The sequence below is a fragment of the Spea bombifrons genome, chromosome 7 (genome assembly GCF_027358695.1).
Source record: "Spea bombifrons isolate aSpeBom1 chromosome 7, aSpeBom1.2.pri, whole genome shotgun sequence".
NCBI lineage: Eukaryota > Metazoa > Chordata > Amphibia > Anura > Pelobatidae > Spea > Spea bombifrons.
Window position 1 is genome coordinate 41,981,242 of NC_071093.1, and position 27,957 is coordinate 42,009,198.

At 42.0% G+C, this 27,957-nt stretch overlaps 1 protein-coding gene across 1 annotated transcript; it reads left to right on the forward strand.

Annotated features, from left to right (window-relative positions):
- MAPK8IP3 (mitogen-activated protein kinase 8 interacting protein 3) lies at window positions 1-27,957 on the forward strand. The gene is made up of 33 exons (XM_053471277.1): window positions 1-162; window positions 1,208-1,601; window positions 7,384-7,504; window positions 8,001-8,071; window positions 8,636-8,727; window positions 9,350-9,373; window positions 11,255-11,399; window positions 12,268-12,502; window positions 13,015-13,117; window positions 13,718-13,836; window positions 14,641-14,652; window positions 16,241-16,298; window positions 16,506-16,658; window positions 16,797-16,851; window positions 17,350-17,498; window positions 17,985-18,041; window positions 18,377-18,547; window positions 18,828-18,954; window positions 19,567-19,662; window positions 19,822-19,980; window positions 20,232-20,397; window positions 20,576-20,761; window positions 20,875-21,058; window positions 21,264-21,380; window positions 21,893-21,973; window positions 22,214-22,281; window positions 22,563-22,711; window positions 23,066-23,237; window positions 23,375-23,488; window positions 24,093-24,131; window positions 26,503-26,682; window positions 26,865-27,008; window positions 27,388-27,957. The coding sequence occupies exons 2-33, from the start codon at window positions 1,293-1,295 to the stop codon at window positions 27,510-27,512; spliced, it is 3,981 nt and encodes a 1,326-aa protein (XP_053327252.1). The 5' UTR covers window positions 1-162; window positions 1,208-1,292; the 3' UTR covers window positions 27,513-27,957.

Below are 27,957 nucleotides of genomic sequence, written 5' to 3' on the forward strand. Positions count from 1 at the left end.
CGACGGGAGGGACGGCTGATCCTGCCTCCTAGCCCCACACATACAGCAGAGCTGGGAGGAGGATCCAGCCACCATCACCTCTTTAATGAGATAGATGGATCCCACTACAACCTGAACGAGGGGGGACCGTTTAATCCGGGATCACCAGCTGGACTGATGCAGGTGTGTTCTCTCCATACGCGGATCTAAATAACCGGGGGCCGAGATCGCGTTCAGGGCATCCTCGTAGGGTGGGGGTGGGAGGAATCAGGTGCATGGATCAAACACTAGAGAGAAAATACATGTAACTGGGTACGGCCCGGGGGATTTCTATAGCATAGATGCAATAATCCGTGTAGACTATGGCCATCGTCGTCATTTGTAACAATATACATGTATGTACAGAGCGGTCCCGGCGTCACGCGTAGAAAACCTGCAGCCGCCTATTTATAGACAGCACAGCGTATGATGATGATGATGATGATGATGATGCTTACCGGACGGCTAAATATTCTGTGCCCCCCCCCTGTAATTTGCCGGTCATTATCTTTTATTAACCCATGTGCCGTTGATGGATAAGAAATCAGAATGCAAAATTATGCAAAATTACCTGTAGCAAGATTTAAAAAAAAAAAAGGAAATTAAAAAGTATGTCCCCCCCCCGAGCCGCCTTCCCACCCCGAATAATTCCCGTGTTTACAAATGCAGAGAGGGAGGGGGCGTCAGGCTGGCGTTCACATTGTCATGCTCCGAGGGGGTAAAAGGCCTGGCTGCTGCTGTATAAACCTTCGTAAATAATGTATATTTCTACATGCAGCTCGTATAGTTATTTCCGCCGGTTTTTTTTGGCTGAGCAAAGGAGCTTCGTAAAAACCGGTGGGATTTTACTGGCCTGTACATACGATACGATCATTGGGGGGCCGCTGACCGATACGGGGGTGTCTATCCCCTCTTTATACAGAAGGTGGAGGAAAGAATAAATGATTCATTATTTGAAATGTATGGACTGTGTAAGCTGTGTAAATTGTTGGCGGTACATTAAATATATTATTAATAATGATAGTCATCATCGTCATCATCGTCATCATCATCATCATCGTCATCATCATCATCATCGTCATCTTCTTAGAATAATATTGATGTTGCAATCATTTGGTTGGCATGAGGTGCATTTCTGGTGTTCTGATATTTTGTCTAAGAATTGTTTTTTTATTTGTTCCCCCGTAAGGCAACTGAAAGGGGCAACATCCCCTAATCTCTCTCTACCTGTATTTCCACCCCGGCTCATCTGGGGTAACTTGCCAGCAGCCAAGATGATGGAGATACAGATTGACGATGGGGTGGTCTACCAAGATGACTATTGCTCCGGGTCTGTTATGTCGGAGAGGGTTTCTGGACTGGCAAACAGCATCTACCGGGAGTTTGAGCGCCTGATACGATGTTACGACGAGGAGGTGGTAAAAGAACTCATGCCGCTGGTGGTCAACGTTCTGGAAAACCTCGATGCCGTGTTGACGGAGAACCAGGAGCATGAAGTGGAGCTGGAGCTTCTGAAGGAGGATAACGAACAGTTGCTGACTCAGTATGAACGGGAAAAAGCCCTCAGGAAGCAGGCAGAGGAGGTAGGTGTCTTGGAAATGAATTGTCGATGGTCAACGGTGACCTCAACATTGTAACCGTAGATGGAGCTTGATGGGTCTCCGATGTCATTCACAACCTACAGCCGAGATTTGTAAAATTCTGCTTACACCATATGTTCTTCAGGTAAAAAACAGAATTTATGATGTATAGGTTGATGAATGAATGAGCCACAGACTTGCAGTTGAGTTGATGAACTATGTAGGGTATTCTTCACATGCCTATGGAAAGTAATGGAAGGGATCTGTATGTTACGTTGACATTTGATTTAATGAATGAAAGGAGGAAGGTTTATTTTGAAGGAGGAGAAAGTGATAACCCAAAGCTAACGTAAGGAAGTTTTCCTTTACTGAGATGGTGGTAGATAAGTGGAACAGCCTCCCAGCAGAAGTGGTAGAGGGTAATACAGTGAGGGTATTAAACATGCATGGGATAGACATACAGCTACTGAATCTAAGACGAGACCAACGACTGATTAAGGTTTGAGTCTTAATAGCAGGAAGAATGAGCAGACTAGATGAGCCGAATGGGGCCGACCTGACGGCAAATTCAATGGTGGACCATCCATGAAGACTTTGTGTAGCTCTAAGGTGTCTACGAGGACACGCTGGGATTCTGGACCCCCATTCACTGGTCCTACACAAATACATGATTGATGGATTTGCTACGTGGGTCAGTGCACAAAATATTGCTTTAGTAGGAGGAATGTCTGTAACTTAAAAGATATTCCCATCTCACGGGAGCTTCTAATGAGTACTCTGTTACTATTCAAGAGCGATAGAATAATACATTTATAACCAAAACGGACCATTTTCAAGCACAGAAAGCCCCTGGCCGCTGAAATGTGAACAATTACTATAACCTAAAGAATTCCGGGCGCTGAATGGAATAAACAGTTTGAAGTTAAACGCTTCGTTAGCAAAAAGCATCTAAATATTAACGAGGAGTCATGAAATTGTGATGAGTAGAATAAGGTCTTTTGGGGTATTTGTGTCGTTTGGACTTGACAGGAATTAGTAGAATTCGACTCAAATTCACCTCAGAAAGTAAAACTGCAGCAGAATCGGCTCCTGGTTTTAGCGTCTAGTTCCGTGATATTGCGTTTTTTTGGTTGAAAAAAATAAATATAAAATCAATAATGCATTTGTGAAAGTAGCAAATCAAAGAGAATTTCACCGACCAACGAACAGTGATGTTTGGTATCGACTAAAAATGCTGCGTAAAAAACCATGTTTGATGAACCGGGGAATTGTGAAAGTCCGAAATAAAATATATAGAAAAAAAAAAAAAGGAAAAATACATTTTTGTGGCAAAAAAAGGCAAAAATCCACGGTTTGTGGCAGAAACATTTCAAACTAGAACTTTGCTAGATTCTTCAACGTCGTCGTCATCATGTTCTGTATCAGCAGCTTTGTGGTTAAAAGACCTATATAAAAAGAGCGATTCTAGGACAACGTTATAAATACGGAGCAATCGCCATGGAAACTGATGGAATCTTTCTGCGGAATGTTCCTTATGTAGCTCTTTAAACCATAGTTGATCTTTGCAAATAAAACCCTGTGAAGGTTTAATAACAAAAAAAAAACAACATAAAAAGTTTTAGGAAACTTTTCCAGTTTTAATGGCAACAGCCTATCGGTGCCGGGCTTTGTGTCACGTGACACAATTCTGGGTTTTGGATTAGAATATGTTAGTTTAGCTCATTTGAAATAATAAAAAAAAAAATCAACTATGTTAATGCATCAGTCTGGGACCGCCGTAAATCTTTAAAAACAGAGATCTGGGGTTTTTTTTGTATTTTTTTTTTTAAGTTGGCCATCTACCATAGAGTAGAACATAAGTGGAACTTTTCAGAACTTCTTCTGTACAGACGCAATGTTAGCTCCATTCTTCTTTATAAATTACTATTTTTTAATGAATCATCAAAAGCAGGTTATTTTTGACACCTGTGTAAAGGTGAATTTCCCGTAAATTTGGACGTCATTAATAACTTAAGGTTTTTTTTGCCGGAAGCCACAATGAAAAATGAATCCTATGGGAAGCAAGGAGCTTCTGAAAGCAATGGAAATGAGCATGCGCCACTTGCCTTTTCAGGTCACGGTAGGGAGGGAATAGTTAGTATGAATGATCGCGTGTTTATGTTTCACGGTAATGGACGAAGGTTATGAGGTCCACAGAGACCTTGCTACGATTTCCTTTAGGGAAAGTGAAATTCTGTTGCATAGACTCAGACGGGAAATCGTGGCATGGAAATCATACAACAAAAATGTACGTTGAATTAGATTTATGGAACGTCGAGCGTCCTTGGTCATGATCTTTTTCAATATGTGTGATATTTGCATATTAAGGGGGAAATATCCTCAAATAAAAACCTGGGTTTTTTTGGGGTATGACAAAGCCTGGGCTTGATATCAATTCCCGGTGCACCGAACCAAAAACATCAGCCTTTGAGCCCACCAAAAAATGTCACTCTGTACAAATGACGGGGGAAATGTGGACCTCTACAAGGCTTCTCCCTTCTTCTGATCTGGTAGATATGCGGTTCCTTTGGCGTACGTGTCATGGCCGAATGCCCTGCCACTGACATAATACTTAAAAATAAATAGCGTCTATAATGATTTTAGGAGGCCTGCTCAAGGACCTCCTCATATTGACCCAAGAGTTGCTTGGGCGCAGTTTGAAGAAACCACTAATATTTAAGAACCATTTGTAGGACAAATGCAGAAACCTCCTCAAAATTCCACATAATCTCAAAGAGTGAGCTGAGAACCCAACCTAGGTCCGTCTTAGTCCCTTTTTACTTCTGATCTAATCGTTATGATATTGCAATGGTTGGGTTTTGGCTAAAATGGCCAAAGGTCAGTCTGATTTTCTGGAATTAGATTCCTGTGGGACTCACCGTAGACAGAACTCTGGGTAACTGGAAGAAATAAAAGCCTTGTCTAATGGGTATATTTTATTTATGAGTTGCTTCTAGTAACATACAGGGTGCTCTATGTAGACAACAGACCATTCATGAGTACTTTTTGGTTCGCCGCTCCTGGTTTCATCTATTCCAGCTTCAAATGGGAATCCTGGATCTTTAGAAAAAAAGAAAGCCAGGGCCATAAAACCCTTGGGTACCAGGGGTTGAACACGGTGAAAGGATACTTATTTACTATTTGAGAATCTTGTTGCTCCTGAATGCCCCTAAACTGAGATTAACATACATGGGGGGAACATACCAGAGAATGTGGTCTATGTTCATGGATTAGCCTCCCGTCAGAGGTGGTAAGGGTTTATACAGGAAGATAACTGGATAGCGCAGGGTTGGAGAGGCAGTAGGTTGCATCACATTATAAGATCAGTGATCTAATAAGCAGAGGGATGGGCGGCGTGCGGGGAGGACAAACGGGAGACAAAGGCAGGATAATTCATTAGTGTTGGCCTGTTTGCTCTCAGGGAATCCATTAGCTGTAACAATCATCCCTCCTCTGTCCTGCAGCGAGAAGGACTCCCGGCTCCCATTACTCCCAGCCGTAATAAAGACGCAAGCCTTTTTTGTAGACCTGACCATGTAGTGTCTCAAAATCGTGGGCTTGAAGGCAGCTGTTGAAGGAACCGGTGTTCCAGTTAATTATTTATCGCAGTCGCTTCATATTACCCTGATCAGCACTTTCTAGGTTTTATCCCAAACTCTAGGGATTAAGACACAATCCTCCCACTATCCCTGCCCGGTGTAATGAACAACGGCTAAAGAACAGTGACTCTCGAACGAGTCCTCATGGACCACCACCGGTCTCGGCCTTGCGGAACCAGGACTGTGCGTGGTCCAATCCATGCAAATAAAAAAAAAATGGGGTATAGAAGTGGCCGGTCTGCTAAGTCATGGGATGTGAAAATAGCTTTATGAAAATTCTGGGGAATCCGGGTTTGATTGATTTCTAACGGTCAGGATGACTGCGGCTTACGTGAGCTCATTCTCTGCCAGAACAGAAGATTACTAGAATTAACTTGATCTCAGTCGCCGCGGGAGACGCAGCACTAATTTGTATCAGATAGAGTATCGGGAGACAAGAATCGGGGAGACGTCTCATTGCAAAATAACCCCCTACCAGAACCAATACGTGTCTAATAAATTGCAGTAATAGGTGTTTGGGGCCGAGGCTTAAAGGGGATCTCCCACTGTTTTTTGGGGTTTTCTAATTACAAATTTGCTTTAAAAAATAATGGTCTGTTTTCTTTCTTTTTTTCCAAAAATTCTAGTTTTTGCATGATATAATATTTCCAGGCAGCTGCATATCAGCCGTTTGTATGATTCTCGCTCTGTTATCTGATCCCCAATCTACTAAACACCCCGACTCCTTATCATACTGCCTGTGGGAGACAATAGAATTGCTCAGTATTAATCACCCAGCCAGACACTCTGACTTAATGAATGAATGAGGGACGGACTTCATTAGCATTTCCATAAAGCATCAGCTCAGTGTGGTGTTTGAGCCGGGAAAGTCACCCAAAATATCACATGACTGACAGCAATGGCGGCCGCCAGGTTTGCAGATAAAGGGAGTTTATTGGAACAAAATGAGATAAAAACAGGTCACCGACAGTACTGTATACAGCGCTGGGGGGTTATATTACTGTATACAGCGCTGGGGGTTATATTACTGTATACAGCGCTGGGGGGTTATTACTGTATACAGCGCTGGGGGGTTATATTACTGTATACAGCGCTGGGGGTTATATTACTGTATACAGCGCTGGGGGTTATTACTGTATACAGCGCTGGGGGCAATTACGGTATACAGCGCTGGGAGTTATTACTGTATACAGCGCTGGGGGGTTATATTACTGTATACAGCGCTGGGGGGCTATATTACTGTATACAGTGCCGGGGTTATATTACTGTATACAGCGCTGTGGGGTTATTACTGTATACAGCGCTGGGGGTTATATTACTGTATACAGCGCTGGGGGTTATATTACTGTATACAGTGCCGGGGGGTATATTACTGTATACAGCGCTGGGGGTTATTACTGTATACAGCGCTGGGGGTTATATTACTGTATACAGCGCTGGGGGTTATATTACTGTATACAGTGCCGGGGGGTATATTACTGTATACAGCGCTGGGGGTTATTACTGTATACAGCGCTGGGGGTTATTACTGTATACAGTGCTGGGGGTTATATTACTGTATGCAGTGCTGGGGGTTATATTACTGTATACAGCGCTGGGGGGGTATTACTGTATACAACACTGGGGAGGGTTATATTACTGTATACAGCACTGTGGGGTTATTACTGTATACAGCGCTGGGGGTTATTACTGTATACAGCGCTGGGGGTTATTACTGTATACAGTGCTGGGGGGTTATTTTACTGTATACAGCGCTGGGGGGTTATTTTACTGTATACAGCACTGGGGAGGGTTATATTACTGTATACAGCGCTGGTGTTTATGCTCAGGGAGGAAAATATGTTCAAGCATAAACCCCACTGTATTCCAGGTCTCCTCATACGCACACAAATGCCCCAATATTTATGTTATTTTCAGTAAATTTTACAGTAAATTTTTTTGGTATTCTGCCACTAAAATGTAATTTTAAACCAATATTCCACCATTTATGTTTCACAAATTGGTGGCTTCGTTCTCTCTCATCCCTCGGGTCCGTCAGAAGTGAAGAATACGTATCATTATCCGTAACATCGTCCCAACATCAATAAAAAGAATCGTTTAGGATCCACCGATCACACGGAAATTCATATATTTACACTTTCTTGCAGAAATTCATTGAGTTTGAAGATTCGCTTGAACAAGACAAGAAGGATCTTCAGTATCAGGTGGAAAGTCTGGAATTTCAGTCCCGGCAGCTGGAGCTGAAGACCAAAAATTACGCTGACCAAAGTGCGTGGAACGGGGCATTGGGGCCCAAAAAACTGGAAGGAAGGCTCTGCGTTCTCTTCTTTTATATAAATAACTGTCAGCTTTAGTGTAACGCGGTTGGCATGGAAACGCATTCTGTTGTATGCTGGCATTATGTAGAGAGAATTTGATGTATGGGGAATTTGACGTGGGTATCGTGGCATTTTGTGGCACAGGGCATAATCGTCATGGGACCTGTGGGCATCTCATAGGACGTTGGCTGTAGTGTGAGGGCATGGCGTCAGGACTTGTGGAGCTAGGTTCGGGTATCTTGGCATTGTGTGCTAGACTTGGGATAGTTTGAGGTTTTATAGAGCTGGGCTTGGGGGGAATGATATTAGGGCGAGCTAGACTTATCGTCGCTATAACAGAGCTGGGTTGGGGAGCTGCGGCTTTTGTAGGCTTGTTGATAATGCGTAGCCATGTGAAAACAAATGGAATATCCCTGAAATATTACAGAGGACTCTTTCTGACTCAGTTTCCAGGCTGGAGGAGCGAGAGGCGGAAATGAAGAAAGAATACAACGCTTTGCATCAGCGGCATACAGAGGTGCTTCTTGCTTTACTCCCTTGGGGAAGCTAAGTGGTAGATGGTCAGCACCTGGTCCTGGTTTAAATATTATTATTATTATTTATTGTTTTATATAGCGCCATCAGTTACACCCTTCATATATAGAGCTTATATGTGTCCTCTGTCAACGTTGAAGTTGCTGTTCCACATAGACAAGTCATTTATCACGCTCGCTAGTATGTTAAGCAAACACGCCGTATCGATCTCTCATTTATTCTTTCTTATTAAACATGTAAAAGCACCACAAATTTTTAGGATTTTTTTTGACAGATTTGATGGCATCAACCAATCAGCACCTGTTTTTGGGTCACATGACTATTAAACGCGCCTCAGAAAAATTAAGAATAAGGCGACATTCAGCATGATTAATGCTAGTAGGTGGAACAGCCCCTTTAAAGACTTTAAACTTTTTTTTTACATGGAAAAAACCCAACCCCCCCAACCTAACGAGGCAGCAAGGGGGTTTTTTTTTTTGTGATCCAAGTTCCATAGTTTATACTCATTTTTATCAAAAATTCTGAAGTTATCGCATTGGCCTCACAGATGATCCAAACGTACGTGGAACACATCGAACGCTCCAAATTGCAGCAGGTGGCAGGAAACAGCCAATCAGATGGCGGCGTCACTGGCAGAAGGTGGGTTCCTAAGGTTATGTTGAATAATTTAAGATAATTTAAGATTAATGGAGAATAAAAATTGAAATTAGGGATGTTTCGGGATATCCAGAAGAGAGGTGAAAACTGGCTCTCCATTCGCCGTGGACTACAATTCCTATTATCCTTCCAGGCAACGGTTGTCCAAATACTCTTAGTTCTTAATGTTTGGGAAAGGACCAAAAGCTTGCAATCCTAAATAAACTGCCCATAAACCAAAAATATATTGGTGAACTCAGTTTTATGTAAAAAAAACCCAAAAACCCAAAACACTAAAAGTACAAATCTTTTTTTAAAAAAAAAACAAAATTTCCATGAAGCTCAACTTTAACTCAAGTCGAGTTGATGCTGAATATTTCTGATTACTGAGAAAATGATTTAAAAGTAAATAAACAAATATTTTGCTGCGGATGTGAACGCTGCTGGCGCCCATGCATGCGAGCAAACTATTTCCACGCGGTTGTTGCGCACGCTCGTTGCATCACACATTTGTATGCATGAATTGCATCTGCATCTAACCGCTGTTTTGTTTTTTTTTTGTCTCGCTTCTTGTGCCGTTACCGCTGTGTTTTTGGGTGTCTTGTCTGTAATTTGTAACAACCAGCCACCGCCAGTCCTGGAGGAAAAGGTAATAGTCCCTACATTCATAGAGATAGCTACAAACCAAGGCAGGGGTTGGTCGCCTGGGGGCCGTCAGCTGTTAGTTGGCTAACATTTCTATCACGCTCAGCCGGCCATAGAGGTGGACAGACACATCTTGCCCAAACCTGGTACAAGGCCTGGGGATGTGTTTCTGGTTTATGAGTTAATGGTTGAGTCCCCTTCACCAGTAGAACCACAAACAGAACCTGGATCCAAAAGACAAGGCTGTACTTTCAACGTAGAATCTTTTAGAACTCGATTAACGGAACAGTGTGGTCCCCAGAATTCCATTTTATTCTTTAATGCATGTTGGTGTCCATTGTTTAGTAAGTGGAGTTAGAAAATTCAGACTTCTGTCTTTTTCCCCCTTCCCCGGCTGTCTCTACTGAAACCAGAAAGCATGGAGACTTCTTGCACATGCTCAGTTGCGCTCAGGTCGAAGTTCCTGAAGCAGCAGCCAATCACACCTATGCCGAAAAGCATCAGCTAGAAAGGGAGTTCTATTGAACATGTGCATGAAGCATACTCAAGTATGCTCCCTGCTTTCCATAGATGCGCCTGGGGGAGGAGTTAGATCTAAATGACTAAATTGTCACTTTCCTTCAATAAAAGTCCATGTAAAACGCATTAAATGTGAAAATCAGGTTGAAGTTCTCTTTTAACCTTCAACTCAATACAGGACAATAACAAAATGCGTGGACCAAAGGGGTAACCCTAAATGTTATAGGTTCACTTCAAAATTAAGTTAAAAGAATTGTATAGATAATAATATTTATGACAGTCAATATTTTCCCCCGTCCCTTCATTAACAGCTGAAATTAATATTTTATTATCTATAAATATAATAAAATATGATATTTTATTATATTTCTATCTGATTCCTTGTGTTCTGTCTGTCTGCGTCCGCACGTCTGAATGGTGTCTCTGTCAGTGTTGTGGCTCCGGTGTTTTATTAATAAGCCACCTTCTGCATGATGGATTATATATGGTCAAGGTCGTAAATAAGGTGCTTTTATTGGGCTTTAGCATTATGCCAAGCAAACCGATTCCCCCAGAGCGGGTTCCTTTGCCAAGATGGCAGTGAAGCGGTATAACAACATTTTAAAGGGGTGTCCAAATTTAAACATTAACAACTTACACGAATCTGCAGAATCCAAAATTAAGACTTAAATCACTTTTGCAGTCAATTTTCACTTTTGACTTTGCCAAGTATCGGCCGAGCCTCGAGCGTTTAAAGCGTTCAATATATAAAGAGCTGGCTCTATATATATAAAGTGTAGAATGGTATAGAAAGTGCCAGCATAGATACTATAGAATGTCAACATCATACGTCACTACATGAAGAGGAACTTTGATAAGATGAAGGCCAACAGTGGGTACCATTGCTACAATAATAAAATAGCTTTAGGAACTTTGTATCGACCTTTCGAGCCCCTTGTAACATTTGTTGCGTCAGCGATAGGTTTCCCCGTCACCTTCCTACCATAATGTGTGGCTCGTTCCTTCTGTATATCTGATTGTGGTAGACCTCGCGGTGAGGTTGCAGCCTCTGATGGGTGATAATGTGGGGTTAAAGAGGACATTCGTGGCTGTATTAGCGTGTATTTTTATATTGAGCCCCATAAACTATAGCACTTCTTCAGATGTTCTTTGACCATCGTTCATGAGGAACCCCTGACAATATTGCCGAAGTGGGCTACTATTCTCTGTAACCAAGATGTATGATGCATACGTCCTAAATCAGCTCTTGTAGGACACCAGTTCTTCTAATGCCCTGTTGAATGTTGAGGATCATAGTACATGTTTGTCCAACAACCGCTAGAACACGTATGTTTGTCTTCTGCTGATTTTGTCCTTTCTTTCTTAGCCGAAAGGAGCGCCCAACCTCACTAAACGTCTTTCCCCTGGCGGACGGAATGGTACGTGGGCAGATGGGTGGCAAAATCACCCCAAGCTCGGACCACTGGCGCCTGAGTGACCTCAGCCAGCTAAAGTCCAGCTTCAGCTACAAGGTTGGCTCAGACAATCATGGGGGCAAAGTTCCCGCTATGTGTCTCCATCACCAGCTTCATCTCACTTAAAGGTCATCGTGCGTCTTGTTGAGTTTAAGCTCTGTGACTGGCTGCATTTACATGCAAGCATCGGGGGTAAAATCTCAAAACAGGCTAATGATTTGGCCCAGCGAGTCGCCATAAAGTATTGATAGTTTGGATTTCATTATATATTAGTTTTTTTTTCCAGTGTTTTTTATGCATATTTACCCAGGACCCTTTGTAATTTTATGTTTCATGGCTACCAGTAACATTCTAAACTCATCTCATTCATTCCGTATATATGTTCAGTGTCTCTGCGATGGATACTGGTAAGAAATCAAAAATAATGACTTTCAGTAAAAAAAAAATCCTACTTTATTGTGTTAAAGTGGACTTCTCAGATATAAAATCTATTTAAATTAATAAATAAAACATTGGGCCATTTATTATGGGACCAAACCCTAAAAATCCCCGTGGCACATGTGACATATAAACATATAAGCTGAAAGTTAAAAAATACAATTCAATTTTCCAAATTCAGTGAATTGAAACATTTTTAATTCTATTGGATCAGATATTGTCTGATTTTACGTTACCTGGTCATGGAAAACCTGTGTAAAATATACAAGTAAGCTCAAGCAAAAAAAAAAAAAGTATTTTTATAGTTAAAGTCTATTCTAAGATTTAAATACCAAAAAAATTCTTTTTTTGTGGAAAAATTTATTCTATACATTTAAATACAAAAAAAATATTTTTTGGCGGAAAAATCAGAGAGGCTAAAACTACATTTGGAACTTGCCGTATTTATGACATTATTATTATTCTTATTATGACATTTTCTTTGTAGGATGAGATGTCTGAGTCTGGCCAGTCGTCGGTGGCAGCCACCCCAAGCACCACGGGCACCAAATCTAACACTCCCACCTCATCCGTCCCATCAGCGGCGGTCACCCCCCTACACGAAAGTCTCCAGCCCCTCCAAGATTACGGAATGACCGGCAAAAACAAGAGGTCGCGAGAGAAACGGAACAGCCACAATATGGAGGTGCAGGTCAACCAAGAGATGAGGAACGTCAGCATCGGTAAGACCCGCTCATTCTAATCAACTCTTACAGAAAAAGTCACAATTCCAGGAAGACTATTTTTTGGCATGAAATAAAATCAGTCAGAATTAGGTTTTATGAGAAGTTTGAGTTGCCCTTGAGTGTAACAGCAGTAAAAGATAAATGAAAAAAACACATAATTCACCCAAGACATATAGTAGAGTTTAAACAAAAAACAAAAATATCACCAAATAGTTAATCAGAAATATTTATCCAGATTTATTTTTTTTAACTACACACAATATAAAAATGAAATTCAAACGCTCCACGTAAATATTTTATAAACGGATTTTGTTCTTTATTTATTTTATATTTTTGGTGCATACATTTTTTTTTGGTTTGTCAACCATTAATTTTTAAGGTTTTGTTTTTAAGTCAGCAAAACGCTTTGTTTTTCCTTGCATATGCGCATTCCTCCTTTAGGTTTTTAATAATTCATAACATTTTTTGGTGAATGTGGTAACAGAACTCACAGAGTGTCTCTCCCATAGGTATGGGTAGTAGCGATGAGTGGTCTGATGTCCAAGAGATTATCGATTCCACGCCAGAGTTGGACATGTGTCAGGACCCCAGGTTGGAACGCATGGGAAACAGGTGAATAAACCTAAATATTTCCAGGATAGTTGAAGACTTTAGTCGCTGACTAATCACAGCTTATTTTCTTCTGATATTACAGAGCGCGCAACTATCTCCCAACCAATTAACCCCTAATTACACATAATTACTCTATGGTGGTACTAAGATTATTCACTTCTTAAATAATGAAGACATTAAAGTATGCAAATATCCCCGTCTTAAGCCATATTACCAGTTGATATATTGAGAAACTATGACTGTGTTACTACGTTACCATTTTAATGTGGATCTATCGCATCCGTTATATACTTTATTTTATAATATATACAATTTTGCAACCTGATCTGAAATATTTGGTTAATTCCAATGGCACAGAATTAAAATCACTATTCAAGCCGCATAGAGTTGTTTTACTAAGGCAAGAAGTCGAAGGTCATAACGTCCGTTTCCAACTTATCCATAGAACCGTGGCTACTTTAAGTAATTGCTCAGTTTAAGTGTGTCTAGAGGCACGAGGGTAACTCATATCCATGTGCCCCCCTATACTCGCGGACTCTTATGGGGTCTGACAGCTTATTGTATTTCTCGCTAATGCGTAATAAATGCTTTATCGGACAGCCCAACGCAAGGGATCGTCAACAAAGCTTTCGGAATCAACACGGATTCTTTGTATCATGAATTAGCCACAGCCGGCTCAGAGGTCATCGGCGATGTCGACGAAGGGGCAGATCTTCTCGGTAAGCAGCGTTTTTAAATGCAAAATGTTACACGCAGTGCTCTGTTATTGATCAGGCTTTGTGAATGGAGCAGAAAGTAATATTGAGTGTCATTGAGATGTCATCAGCTAACGAGAACCTATCATCTAATTACAAGCTTTAAACATTAAATGACATCACATGATGTAACAGAACATAATTATGTTAAATATTTGTGACGTACCTTGAAAGGTATAAAAATAATTATATCTCAGATGGTTGTTTAAACGGTCTTTTCAATCCAATAGTCAGTCTTAAACACTATTTTAATGCAAATTCAAATGTTATTAGTATTGGGCTACAAAAATTCAGATTAAATATCCTTAATTTCTATGCACCATCAGCAGCATGAAAAATATCCATGACGCAGCTTTTGGCTCCCGTATATTCTGTTGGAGCGCTTGGCTTGGGGGCATCCCGTGTGCCTTTTTTTCCCCCCTCTTGTATGTAGCAGATCACGGAATAAACATAAAATATCAATAAACGCACAATTTCTTAAAGACTGATTTAAGTGCAATGCTTGAATAAAATGGTTTAATCACCATAGCAACCAATGGAATGTTCTTGCTGACTCGACAATTCCATTGGTTGCTATGGCGATAAAACCAGTCTTCAAGCTTTGGATGAGAATCCCTTTACGCGCCCTTTGTCTTTGTATAATTGTTAAGCTTTGTAAATACTTATTATTTATTTTATGGTTGAAACCACTGACTGACCCAATCTACCCTCTGTCCCACTTCTCTCCTCACATTCCCGTCATGTCACTCCACTGGATGGCCCTTGTAGGAGAATTTTCAGGTGTGTATGTCCGGGGGGGGGGGTTTATGTGACCTCTCCTTTTTTTTTGGATTTCTCGCCATTTCCCAGAATCCTTGGCTTATCCCCGAGCGAATGGCCTCTTTTCCTTACTGCTGGTAAATCGCTGGCGGCTTGGACCTGAACCTACTCAGGGATTTAATATCTAAATCCAGCTTGTACCAACGCGTTTTCACCTGCCTAATAAAAGCCGATCTTTTCTTTTCTTCTATCTGACGTTCACTAACTGATTCGTCGTAACCCTCGTATTAACCCATAGATCACCGCCGCCGTTCATGGCTTTGAACACCAGGTCAGCTCAACAGCGTCTAAAAAACACTAAGCCCAATATAATTTAATCGTTGCCGAGAGTCTAAAACGAGCTTCACGGAGGGTTAAAATGTATGAAAAAACACGAAACGCGTAGGGGTTATAAGGTCGTGAAACCAAAACCCCATTTGTAACTGAGGATTTTTAACCTGGATCAGTATACTTGGGGGGTATATTTACCATCATACATTGATATATAAATAAGCCACGTTGACCTTTGTTGAGTCCAAAATGGACGCATTCATTCTTTTGCTATTAGAAGTTTCCATCATCAATAAAAATAGTCATAAATGGTTTTATTTAATACCAATATGTGGGAAAACCATACAAAGTGCAGATTAGCCCGACACATTTCGCAGCATATTTGCCACTGTGTAGTCCACAGCAGATACAGCGAGGCTATAGAGAGGCTCTCCTTGAATGTTTCAGCATCTTCTGCACCTGATGGGACCCTGGCGGGACCCATGGGACCTCTGCATGGCATTAATTGCTAGAACGGCTGGTTTCCAACCATTTCCTAACAGCTGCTCTGTTTTTTTTCCTCCCCACTATACCGCTTTCCTCTCTCTCCCCGCGGGGCTGCACTGGCAGTACAAGATGATTTCTTTGGTAAGGCCGAGGCTCGGGCTTCTGTATTTCTGGCTTTATTCTGTCTTTATTCTGCGTTTTCTGCTCATAATGGATGAATGTGGCGGACGAATCGTTTTCATTGCTGCTGAGTGGAGAACAGTGCTACTTAGGCAATAAGGCCCCAAAGACCACATTTTAAGGAGGGAGGTGTCATTTTTCTTGGTGTTTTTTTGAACATTCTGGATCCCAGGCTAACAATATTCGATATATTCGATAAATATATATTAATTAAACACCGTTTTCCTCCAATTCATAGCAAATAAAGAATGTAAATGAACTCTTAATTAGAAGTGATGACTATGCTGCCATAACGACATGTACTTCCTAATAAATATGACGTTAGATGCCAAAATACGATTTATAAGACAAACATAGATCTTTAAACCATTCCCAAAAATGTTCCCATTTATCAGGGCCCTCCTCACCTGTTGTCTCTGTCAATTCGTTATGTTATATACTACTTGTTGTGTCCTGTCCACCCATTGTACAGCGCTATGGAATTTGATGGCGCTATATAAAACAATAAATAATAATAATAATGGCGGGTACCCATTAAAAATTCAGTGCTTGTGAACAATGTTTCTAGTCCCCTTTTCAAACGTAAAAGACAAACTCGTTTCTCCCCCTTTAGGGATGGGAAAAGAAGTGGGGAATCTCCTCCTGGAAAACTCTCAGCTACTGGAGACCAAGTAAGACAAAGAATTTGTGTGTATGAATTATGAGTACATATGTGTTCCCGGTAAGGGCTGAGTCCGGCCAGTAGGACATCTTACAGGAGGTGGCGTATTCTCTGCAACGCGTCGATTCCGTTGGTTGTGTTCTATAGACGTTCTATAGGCGGATATATATGATTGTTCTTAATTCCATTCACACACACAGTTTTATTTCGACTTTAGGAATGCCTTGAATGTGGTAAAGAACGACTTGATAGCAAAAGTGGATCAGCTCTCTGGGGAGCAGGAGGTTCTGAAAGGAGAGCTGGAGTCTACAAAACAGGCCAAGGTGAAGATGGAAACCCGTGTTAAAGAGCTGGAAGAAGAACTGAAAAGGTACAGTACCGGAGGGGGGTCGCAGGAAGGAATCGTCAGCCGGTAGAGCGTTAAATGTCAAGTGATTTTAGTTGGGATGTATTATTTTTCTCATCCAGCATTGGTTTTTGGTGTCATGGTGTCTTTATTCTCTTCTAGGGTGAAATCTGAAGCTATTGTAGCCCTGCAGGAACCTAAAGAGGAGGTGGATGAGGTCAGAATAGTCTTCTACATTATTCTTATCCTCTGTGTTGCAAATTAATTTGGTTCCTGTTATTGTACTTGGAATGGGTGCGGATATTAGCTTCACACCTAAAACATTTGCTGTGTCCAGACCTTAGATCCACCACTTCCCAGGTCCTTGCCCTCCGCACCCTGCCATAGAAGAATTATTTCTCCAATGCCCACCCAGTCCCCCCTTCACCGTAGGGATGGTTTTATTATCTGGCCAGGGGTGCCACACTGTACCCCACTGCCCAAATGGCACCCAATTATCTAGTGATTCTAGATGTCATGGGACATGTACAAGAAGGTAAAATAAGAGGTCGGTCGATATGTATAACCGTGTGATGTTGTCATGTGTTTGAAGTTATGCGTTGTTGTAGAATCTTGATGCCTCTCTGTTTCCAACTATGTTGTGAATTGTAATACATGTTATTGTTATTAGAAGTAGACTTAACACTCTTGTCTGCTTTACTCCCTTCTTTTACAGAGTTCCTCGCCTCTCCAGGATAACATCCCAATCGCTCAGAGAAGAAGGTTCACCCGCGTGGAGATGGCCCGTGTCCTGATGGAAAGAAACCAGTATAAGGAGAGACTCATGGAGCTCCAGGAGGCTGTTAGGTGGACGGAAATGATCAGGTGAAGATGCTGCTCAAAAGACGTGGCATTTAACCTATTTATCGTCACCAGGAAAGATGTGGCCCTTTAGCTGTCATTAGGAAGCCCAGTCTGCCCCCCAAAATTCCTTTGGAATTAACATCAATGTTAAAATATGTGAATTTAATGCATGCCCAAACCAGGGACTGTTGACAAGGGCCTTTCGGTTAGTTAGACAGCTATCCATAAATAGATTTGGGTTACGGCTTCCATAATTCTTTGCTAGTTTCAATCTGATTTAGGTTCAAGGGTGCTTTATCCTAAAATGAACTTTGGTGCCCGATACCACCATAAAAAAACAAAATGACACAACCTAATGTTTACATCATCAAATGTATTATCTACGCCATGTTTAGAGAATAACCAAAATCTGACATCCCGCTCCATAGTCCATTAAGGAGTATTGATAGACATAAATACTCGGATATGCATCAATTTGGCACAATAATCATTGTCTGTTTCTCACAGAGCCTCCCGGGAGCACCCGTCTGTACAAGAAAAGAAAAAATCCACCATCTGGCAATTGTACGTTTTTCGGGGGGGATCCATCAGAGTTGAGCTTTTACGCGGCTTCTGGGATTTTTATGTTTTACTATTAAATAATTATTTTTTAATTTATAGTTTTTGAGCTTGTAGGATATACTGTGTTTTTTTAGAACTTTTTTTGAACTTTTTCTTTTTCTTTCACAGAGGGCTTCTGACTCTTATCTTCCATTAAGAAGTATTGATTAGAATTAGCATATGTTTTTTGGTTCTAATAATCGTTATTTTATCCTTAGTCCTTAAATGGGGCACAAAACCCTGACTAACTTCATTGAGGGGACCCAAAATATTTAATATTTATACTTTGTGTCTTACAGTTTCAGCAGACTCTTTAGTTCTTCATCCAGCCCCCCTCCAGCTAAGAGATCTTACCCGTCCGTCAACATCCACTACAAGTCTCCTACCCCAGCCGGGTTCAGCCAGCGCCGAAGCCACACAATGTGCCAGATCTCCTCGGGAGGCCGAACCATCGAGTTCTTCCCTGATGAGTACGTTTTAGTCTCTTAGTCTTTTTATTAATTTGTTCCCTAAATAGGTCAATCTCAATGTACTTGTGTCTCTTTTTTAACCTTACTAACTGTGTAACTATGGAGCGACAAACCGGTATTGCCTCCTGCATTTGCTCCCTATTGCTTGCCGTTTGCCTAACCATTGCCCACAGCCCTCTCGCAGCTTTGCTTTTGGCTCCTTCCCCTGACGCCGTTGCCCGTCTCTCTCTTCTCTTTCCTCCCATAGATTGAGAAGTAACACTGTGGCTTCTCTCCTCAGTGACTGCACGTCCACTGCTCGCAGGGAACAGAAGCGCGAGCAGTACCGCCAAGTGCGAGAGCACGTGCGCAACGACGACGGCCGGCTCCAAGCCTGCGGGTGGAGTCTACCCGCCAAATACAAGCAGGTCGGTGGCATGGCCTCACGCGGTTGTAGGGTCGCCACCTTACGTCTCCGTGAAATGATAGCTTTTGCTCAATAATAAACCCATGGAAGTATAAAACCGGCCAACGCCAGCTCTAGGGAAAAACTTCTGGCCGCGCTATTTCTTTCATAGGAATATTATTGGCTAAAAGTTACATAAAAGGCAGACGGTGACATACTTCTTGGGTTTGGTGGCGGTGGGGGCACCAGCAGCCATCTTGGTTATATGTATCCTAGGGCCAGGGCTGATACTGTACATACACGCTGGTTGGCAGTCCTAGGTTCGTATTACTGGTAAGATTTTAGTGCGTTTAATGAATAGGTCTGGTTTTTTCCCTGGATAAAGTAGGAAAATGTTGAGGAAATCATAGGGTCTTACAATCATGGAGCTCTGTTAAACCAGCACTGAGCACCGTATGAACTGTATTTATAATAGAGATCTTTGAGCAGAGCCTTCATGTTTGGCCTATGGGACCGTTTTCCAGCACGCCTTACACTTCCATGACTGAATTACTTATCTGTTTATTACATTGGGTTCTTTATGAGGTTTTGTTAAAGACCTCATAGACGTCCATGTTTGCATCTTCCATGGCAGCTGAGTCCGAATGGTGGTCAGGAGGACAACCGAATGAAAAACGTGCCGGTTCCAGTGTATTGCCGACCCCTGGTGGAGAAAGACCCCACCATGAAGGTAAGTTATATTTTAAGCCAGAGGTTGGTCATATTCACAAAAAAAATCCCAAAACTCAAAATGGTAACTAAGTTTCATCAATACAAAAAGTTTCTACAAGTTTTACTTAGTCTCACGGATCATGTTACTGACGCAGTCGTATCTCCCGTGGTCTTCCAGCTCTGGTGCGCGGCTGGAGTGGATTTGACCGGCTGGAAACCATGCGAAGAGGATTCTGGGAATGGCATCAAACCAATATCGGGACGGGATCCTTTGACTTGTGATCGAGAAGTGGAAGGAGAAAGTAAAAGCACCCATACCTCCCCAGAGAAGAAAAAGGTAGGTACAGGACTATTTCTATACTGGCAGCTAGCATTTTCATGGCTGCGCATGTATGCATTTACCTAAAGGCATGTTTGCACATTTAATCCATTATTTACTTCCAAGACCATACACGTTTCTGGGAATGATACTGCCGGCTGCTGTATACACGTGTGTATTATGTTCTACGAACACATATGTAATATACGATCACACCGTATGTATGAATGGACATCTCTAGACGGACATTATTTCCCTTTCGTTGGCAGAGTAAAGAGTTGCATGAAGCTGATGCGACGTCCAGCCGCGTGTGGATCCTTACCAGCATGCTGTCTACAAGCAAGGTGGTGATTATCGACGCCAACCAGCCTGGCACCCTGGTCGATCAGTTCACTGTCTGCAATGCGCATGTTCTGTGTATCGCCAGCATCCCTGGTATGTGTCAGAAGGCTCGCTATGGGCATTGATTTTAATTTTTTTTTAGGAATGTAGATACGATAAAGAGGACAGAAAGACAAAAAATATCTTAAAAAACAAATAAAATAAAGTGTATTATTTTGTATTATTTTGTCTACTTTGTATGCTTGATCGTATTATACTTTTCTTGTTGTAGCTGCCTGCGACACGGATTATCCGCCGGGCGAGATATTCCTGGAAGGGGATGTGAATCCAGAAGATTCAGGAGACACCGATGGCGTCTTAGCAGGTATCACCATCGTGGGATGTGCTACCAGATGTAACGTGCCACGAAGTAACTGTTCCTCCCGCGGAGATACTCCTGTCCTGGACAAGGGGCAAGGTGAGAAGCAACGTGATCTTAGGAAACATTTAGAAAAGGACCTGTAGAATCACAACGTTAGATTAAATCTGTGGTCTTTCACGGTGATGAGGGTTTCATTGTGTCCCTAACAGGGGAAGTTTCCACGGTCAGCAACGGGAAACTCAACCAGCATCAATCGGCAGAAGAAGCCACAGAGGCCCTCGAGGTTCCGGAATCTTCGGCCAGCGAAGCAGCACCTGCCCAAGTCCGACCTGGTCTTCTAACGGAACATGTCTTCACTGACCCGCAACCCGTGGCCAATGGCAAACTCTGCAGGTATGGGGGGCGTATGAGAGTTGGACAAGGTCATCAGTTTGATGACAGCAACTAAAGATGGGAACCATAGCCGTCTTCAACACTTCCCTGGGCTTGGGTAGAAACATTTCTCCCCATCTGCAGAATGAACATATTCTTGTTTGGGCCGTATTTTGTGCCACTTTGTCATTTTGCTGTTTTCTGTTTTCTTTATTTTCTGTAAAAGTGAGAATGGACTTTTGAAACCAGAAGTAACAACAACGCAACAAGATACAGAGCAAAGCAATGACGCCGGGGGTACCAGTGCTGCACCCACAATGTGGCTAGGGGCCCAGAATGGCTGGTATGTGCAATGGGGGGGCTTTTTACGCCAAAAAAAAAAGAGACATGTCTATCAAGTTCAACCCTGGTGTTGATCCAGAAAAGGGCAAAAAAAACTCCTTCCTTTGTTCTGGAAGAGGCACATTTTATGGCCAAATCCTGATAACCCCGGCTTAATATGTAGCGAGGCATCGGTTCATCAGCCCTAACTCTTAGCATATGTTCTTGGGGCAAAATGGGTCAAACCCGAGGCCAGGCTGGGTTCCGGATTTTAGGAGGGTCGCTCGAGAAATAAATTCTAGTTGGCAAAGCTTTCATTGCCTGGTATACAAGAGACCGACTCTGAGGCGGAACTATCATACCTGGAATCCATGGAACAAAGAATGTTTATGTTGGGACACCAGGTGGTTGTATGGAGACCATTCCTATTAATTTATACATCTCTTGGCTTTATCTACCTTCCTACCTACCTTTCTATCTGTCCGTCTATCTGTCTTTTGCACGAAATATATGAACACGCAGTTTATATTGCAGGTTGTACGTACACTCCGCTGTCTCTAACTGGAAAAAGTGCCTGCATTCGATTAAACTAAAGGATTCTGTGTTAAGCCTCGTGTGAGTATAAACGTAAAATAAGCTGTTCTGTCTCTTTTAATTATAGTACAACCAGATTTTTATTTAGTTTTTTTTTTCTTGTTTATTTTCTGATTTTTTTTTTTATATATTTTATATTTTTTAAATAATTTTTATATCTTTGGATTTCGGAGTATACACTCAAGCATTTTTTTTTTATTTAATTTTTTTAGGAAACATGTTAGATTTGTTAATGCAAACCTTTTTGTTGATTTTTTGCAGGCACGTAAAAGGACGGGTTCTTGTGGCTCTTGCTGACGGAACCCTCGCCATATTTCATCGGGGAGAAGGTAATTTGACCCATTTCGTTACCTGTCCCCTTTCTATGTGTGCTGAAGCATTTTGATCAAGCTGGAAATGCTGAAAAAACCTAGGCAGTAGCGCAGTTGATAAGAATACAGACTGTGACAATTCATATCCATTCCAGGTTCTCATAAAGTCATAATCCGATTGCAATCTTTCACATTTCCTAAAATAGGGATGAATGGAATCCATACATAATAATAATCTATTTACAGTATCACTATAAGCATGTTTTATTGTGTCTTTGACATTAAAAACCTATTTTCAGACCGACAGTGGGATCTTAGTAACTATCACCTGATGGACCTGGGTCACACACATCACTCAATCCGTTGCATGGCGGTGGTGTACGACCGTGTGTGGTGTGGGTACAAGAACAAAATACACGTGATTCAGCCCAAAACCATGCAAATAGAGGTACGTGTGCCCGTTGTGGTGTTACTTAGATAGGCAGATAGGCAGAATATACTTACTATTCCCCTCCTATAGAATGTAGACGTGTGGAATGGGGCAGGAAACCTTTAAAACTTGGACACCTATGTAGATAAAATTTTGTTATGAAAGTTTTTGATAGATAGATGGATGGATAGATGGATAGATAGATAGATGGATGGAGAGATAGATGGATGGAGAGATAGATAGATGGAGAGATAGATGGATGGATGGATGGATGGATGGAGAGATAGATATGGTTTACGATTGCAGTCAGTTTAGATTGATTAAACATTGAAAAACAATAATCCAATCTCTACGGGGTGTTTTCATTGGCAGAAGTCCTTTGACGCTCATCCGCGCAGGGAGAGCCAGGTACGGCAGCTGGCATGGATCGGAGACGGAGTGTGGGTATCTATACGGCTTGACTCGACGCTGAGGCTTTACCACGCACACACGCATCAGCACCTACAGGACGTGGACATCGAACCTTATGTCAGCAAAATGTTAGGTGCGTTAGGTTCCTCAAGATGATATTGCCACGCTTACTCTTACGCCTTTAATTAGTTTAAACATTTTGATGGGTTCTCTTGAAATGGTAGTCCAAGCATCCGAGATTTACCTGGCTGATGGTTTTATCATTCACAGGCACAGGGAAGTTGGGCTTCTCGTTTGTTCGGATCACTGCACTCCTCATCGCTGGCAATCGCCTCTGGGTAGGAACGGGCAACGGAGTTGTCATCTCTATCCCGCTAACAGAAAGTGAGTTAAGGAAATGGACCTGTAGTACATTTGCCAAAGGGTGCTTTATAGACTTATTGATTATATATTATGATTTCAGCACTAAGAAGTCTAAAGGGTTTGATTTAAAAAGGAGTATTTTCTCACCCCCCCTGCAAAAAATGGCATTAATGTATGTATACATTTTCTTATCGTTCTTAGTGATGTCAGTTAGCTGCAGCATCCTCTGCCTCTATGTCCTGTATTGCGCAATTCTGGCAGAATCCCCGGCAGACAGGACCATAGAGATGCACTGGATACCAAAGAAGGGATGACGCAGCTCTTTAGTTCCTCTCTATTGTAAAAAAAATATATAATAAGTAGAAGCAACATTCTCCATGAAAGACCAGCAAAAATAGTCAGAAAAAGCCCCCATTACTTATTAGTTTTTGTGGGATAGGGGCAAAAACATTTGTGCTACAGGATCTTCAAAAATGTTTTTATTTAATTCTTCATGTCAATTCATATTATTTCCTCCTGAAAATCCCGCCAATAATTTCTTATTTTTGTGTTCTCCATGCTTATTCCTCCCTCCCTATCTTCCTCCTTTCCCTTTGACTGTCCCCAACCCTTCCACCTCTGCTAGCGGTAGTCCTCCATCGGGGCCAGCTGCTGGGGCTGAGGGGTAAGTCGAGGACCTTTCTCTGTCCAGAAGTATCACCTCATCCCATCCTTCCACACAACCTTCTCTCTCCATTCTCATCATTCTGCCGTATTTGTTTGGTGACGAGGTGTTAAGATCGGTGACGACATTGGTGGTGGGAAAGCTGATTCTTTCATATTCTGGTCTTAGGACCTCTACCATGCTCCATCATTTAGGAAGTAGTTGGCTTCTATATGTTTAACCATGCAGGAAGTATTAAAGTAGATTTGTCACATATACGCAACTTTAATTTTAGATATAGAGACTTTTGTACATTAACACTCCAGAGAGGGATAAGCGGGCAAAGCTTGGTCATGTAATTATGTAGTTGATGGCTCTTCCTAATGATCATGTAGTTATCTAGTTGATGGCTCTTCTTATTGGTCATGTAGTTATCTAGTTGATGGCTCTTCTTATTGGTCATGTAGTTATCTAGTTGATGGCTCTTCTTATTGGTCATGTAGTTATGTAGTTGATGGCTCTTCTTACTGGTCATGTAGTTATCTAGTTGATGGCTCTTCTTATTGGTCATGTAGTTATCTAGTTGATGGCTCTTCTTATTGGTCATGTAGTTATGTAGTTGATGGCTCTTCTTATTGGTCATGTAGTTATCTAGTTGATGGTTCTTCTTACTGGTCATGTAGTTATCTAGTTGATGGTTCTTCTTACTGATCACGTAGTTATGTAGTTGATGGCTCTTCCTACTGGTCATGTAGTTATGTAGTTGATGGCTCTTCTCATTGGTCACGTAGTTATCTAGTTGATGGTTCTTCTTACTGGTCATGTAGTTATGTAGTTGATGGCTCTTCTCATTGGTCACGTAGTTATCTAGTTGATGGTTCTTCTTACTGGTCATGTAGTTATCTAGTTGATGGTTCTTCTTACTGGTCATGTAGTTATGTAGTTGATGGCTCTTCCTACTGGTCATGTAGTTATGTAATTGATGGTTCTTCTTACTGATCATGTAGCTGATGGCGTTTACATTCATATATTACTTTATCAGTTCCACTAAACTGTGAAATTTAGAATTTGAGAACGCAACAAGCCCACGTTATATATCTGCCATCATAACCTAATTATTTATGCTAACCCTCCTAATGACTGAATAATTGAGAACTGAGGATTCAAAGTGCCTTTTCTGATATTAACGGAATTAACTACATCTTCACCCAATTTGAAACACCCAATGGCAAGTTCTTAAAGTGATAGTAAACTTTAATGACCGATGCTAGGAAACGGAGGGGTGGGATGTCCGGACTGCGCTCAAAATAATTGCCCTTCGGACCTGCCCTGAACATTTTGTTCATATTCCTGTCATTGATGTGTCTTAGTGTTGACGGTATCTAAGCAGATGTATTTAAAAGTGTGGTCAATCTGTCTCAGACACAAACTCAATTTCCATCAATGGGTTTGAGACTGTAATTAATCATTAATCATTTATCATTAATTTAACCTTTTATTATCAGGAAATGTTACCCGAGAGATAAGACGTAACGTTCAGGGCTTGGCTGCTTGGGAATTTAACATTTGAAACGTTAGATTGCATTATATTTATAGAGAAGATTCCGTGGCGCCATTACAATAGGGGAGATTGAGAATGAACAATAACATTTAAATTGATAATAACATTAACACACGTGAACAGAAGGAGAAGAAGGGTCTGTCCCTCTGGGCCCACAATCTATAAGAAGTTGAGGGGGAACCTGTGAAAGAAAGTGAGGGAATGCTTGGGTGAGGATGATTTGATAGTAGAGTGAGTGAATAAATGGGGTAGAGAATGAAAGAAAGAGGTTGGGAATTCGATATATATATAGCACAGGTAAAATCCCGAATGTAAGAGTGGGAAGAAGCCATAATGGTTGAAGAGAGGGAGAGGTGGGGTAGAGCAAATAGGGCAGTTAGGGGAGTATTTGATGGTAAGAGCCAAGGTATTGGGGGGGGGAGTGTTGTTAAGGGATCTGTAGGTAGGGTCGGGACTTTTAATTTAATTCTGGAGGGTATGTTAAGCCAGTGGAGGGACTGACACAGTGGGACAGAAGATATAATAATTAGTCGGCATGGGGTTCAGGTTAGATTACAGGGGTGACCAGTGGGAGAGGCGGGGGGCAGTTACAGGAAGCGGCAATAATACAGGCGGGATATCACAGGGAATAATGTCTCATGTGAGGACAGGAGGGATTCCCAGGTAAAGACAGCAGGACTTCCATCCTTTGCTGTGGATGGAAACACATTTGACGGCCGACGGCCATATTTACCTTCCTGTAAAAGCGTAACATTCCCGAGGTTAGCAAAATGATGGGATCATCGTAACGTCTCCGGTGTCATCCCATTAATACCAAATCTGCCTCTTCAGCCAACAAAACCTCCCCCACCTCCGGAGAAGGCACGCGACCGGGTGGCGTGATCCACGTCTACAGCGACGACAACAGTGATAAATCTACGGGGAGTTTTATCCCTTATTGCTCGATGGCGCAGGCTCAGCTCTGTTTCCATGGACACCGCGATGCCGTTAAATTCTTTGTGTCAGTACCAGGTAAGCCATCTTGTTTTTATTTGACACCCATCTGCTCGGTTTCCACACTCTCAGGAAGTCAATGGCCTTGATTTGAGTGTATATGTTGCTCGGCTCACCTCAGATGTTTATCTTCCCTTATTGTATAAGCCTTTACCACTTCTGCCGGGAGGCTGATCCACTATTCTTTTTTTACTTCTCAGGTAATGTCCTGGCGACACTGAACGGCAGCGTTCTGGACAGCCCGTCTGAAAATCCAGGGACCCCGTCCGCGGAGACAGAAGTGCAGCAGCTCAAGAACGTCCTTGTGTTGAGCGGAGGCGAAGGATATATTGACTTCCGCATCGGTGAGACCACATGCCCTCCTCAGCGCCCTTACGACATTGGGAATCCGAAAATCTAAAAAATGCTCCCATTTGTGGAACTAAAACCTGAAAGATTTGTAAACCACGAGAATTTTTTCTCGCCTTGATACATTTTACGAGTTTTTAATGAATGTATCAATCTATAAGGTTATATGGCTTTTGTCTTCTCTGGGACGCAGCTTCATACTGTGCAAGAGCTCCTGATTGATCATAAATATGGCAATATTGGTCAATTGGGAAAATCCATGACTCAAATCTGTGCTCGTACTAAAAGACATAAGTAATAAAATATAGATCTGAGACAGGACCAGAAATATCTATGTCTTGCTGAGCTAAACTTTTTTTCTTTTCTCTTTCTCAGGGGATGGGGAAGACGACGAGACGGAAGAACACTCAGCGGATGGTGGCAACGAAACCAAACCAGTGCTATCTAAAGCAGAAAGAAGCCACATTATAGTATGGCAGGTGTCTTACATCCCAGAATGAGTCCAGCCTCCTCTCAGAATGCCCAGACAATTCCTGCATCCTTCCACCTTTTCCTCCTCCGACTTCATTGAAACTTGGACCTGCGTCAGACCGGGTCTCCCCATATTACTGGTGGCTCCCGACCTTCCCTGCGATGCCCTTGACTGTGGAGCTCAGCAAACTCACAAGATAGCCTGAAGACTCTCTGCACTCCGGCTCTGTCTGTCACACGAATGACATCTCTTTATGCTTCTTGTAATGAAGAACCGGTGCCAGAGCTCACAGCGATAACCTAAGCAATCTAACACCTTCAACGTCACCGGGGAAAGACAAAGCCCTGATTTTTTTTTTTTCTGGAAATTAAGTTAGTTAAACCCAGTCCAGGCACAGATTCACCCAATTCCTATCAACGGAGAGCTGCATGGATCACTCATAGCCCGCCATATCTCCATGGGCAATAATATAA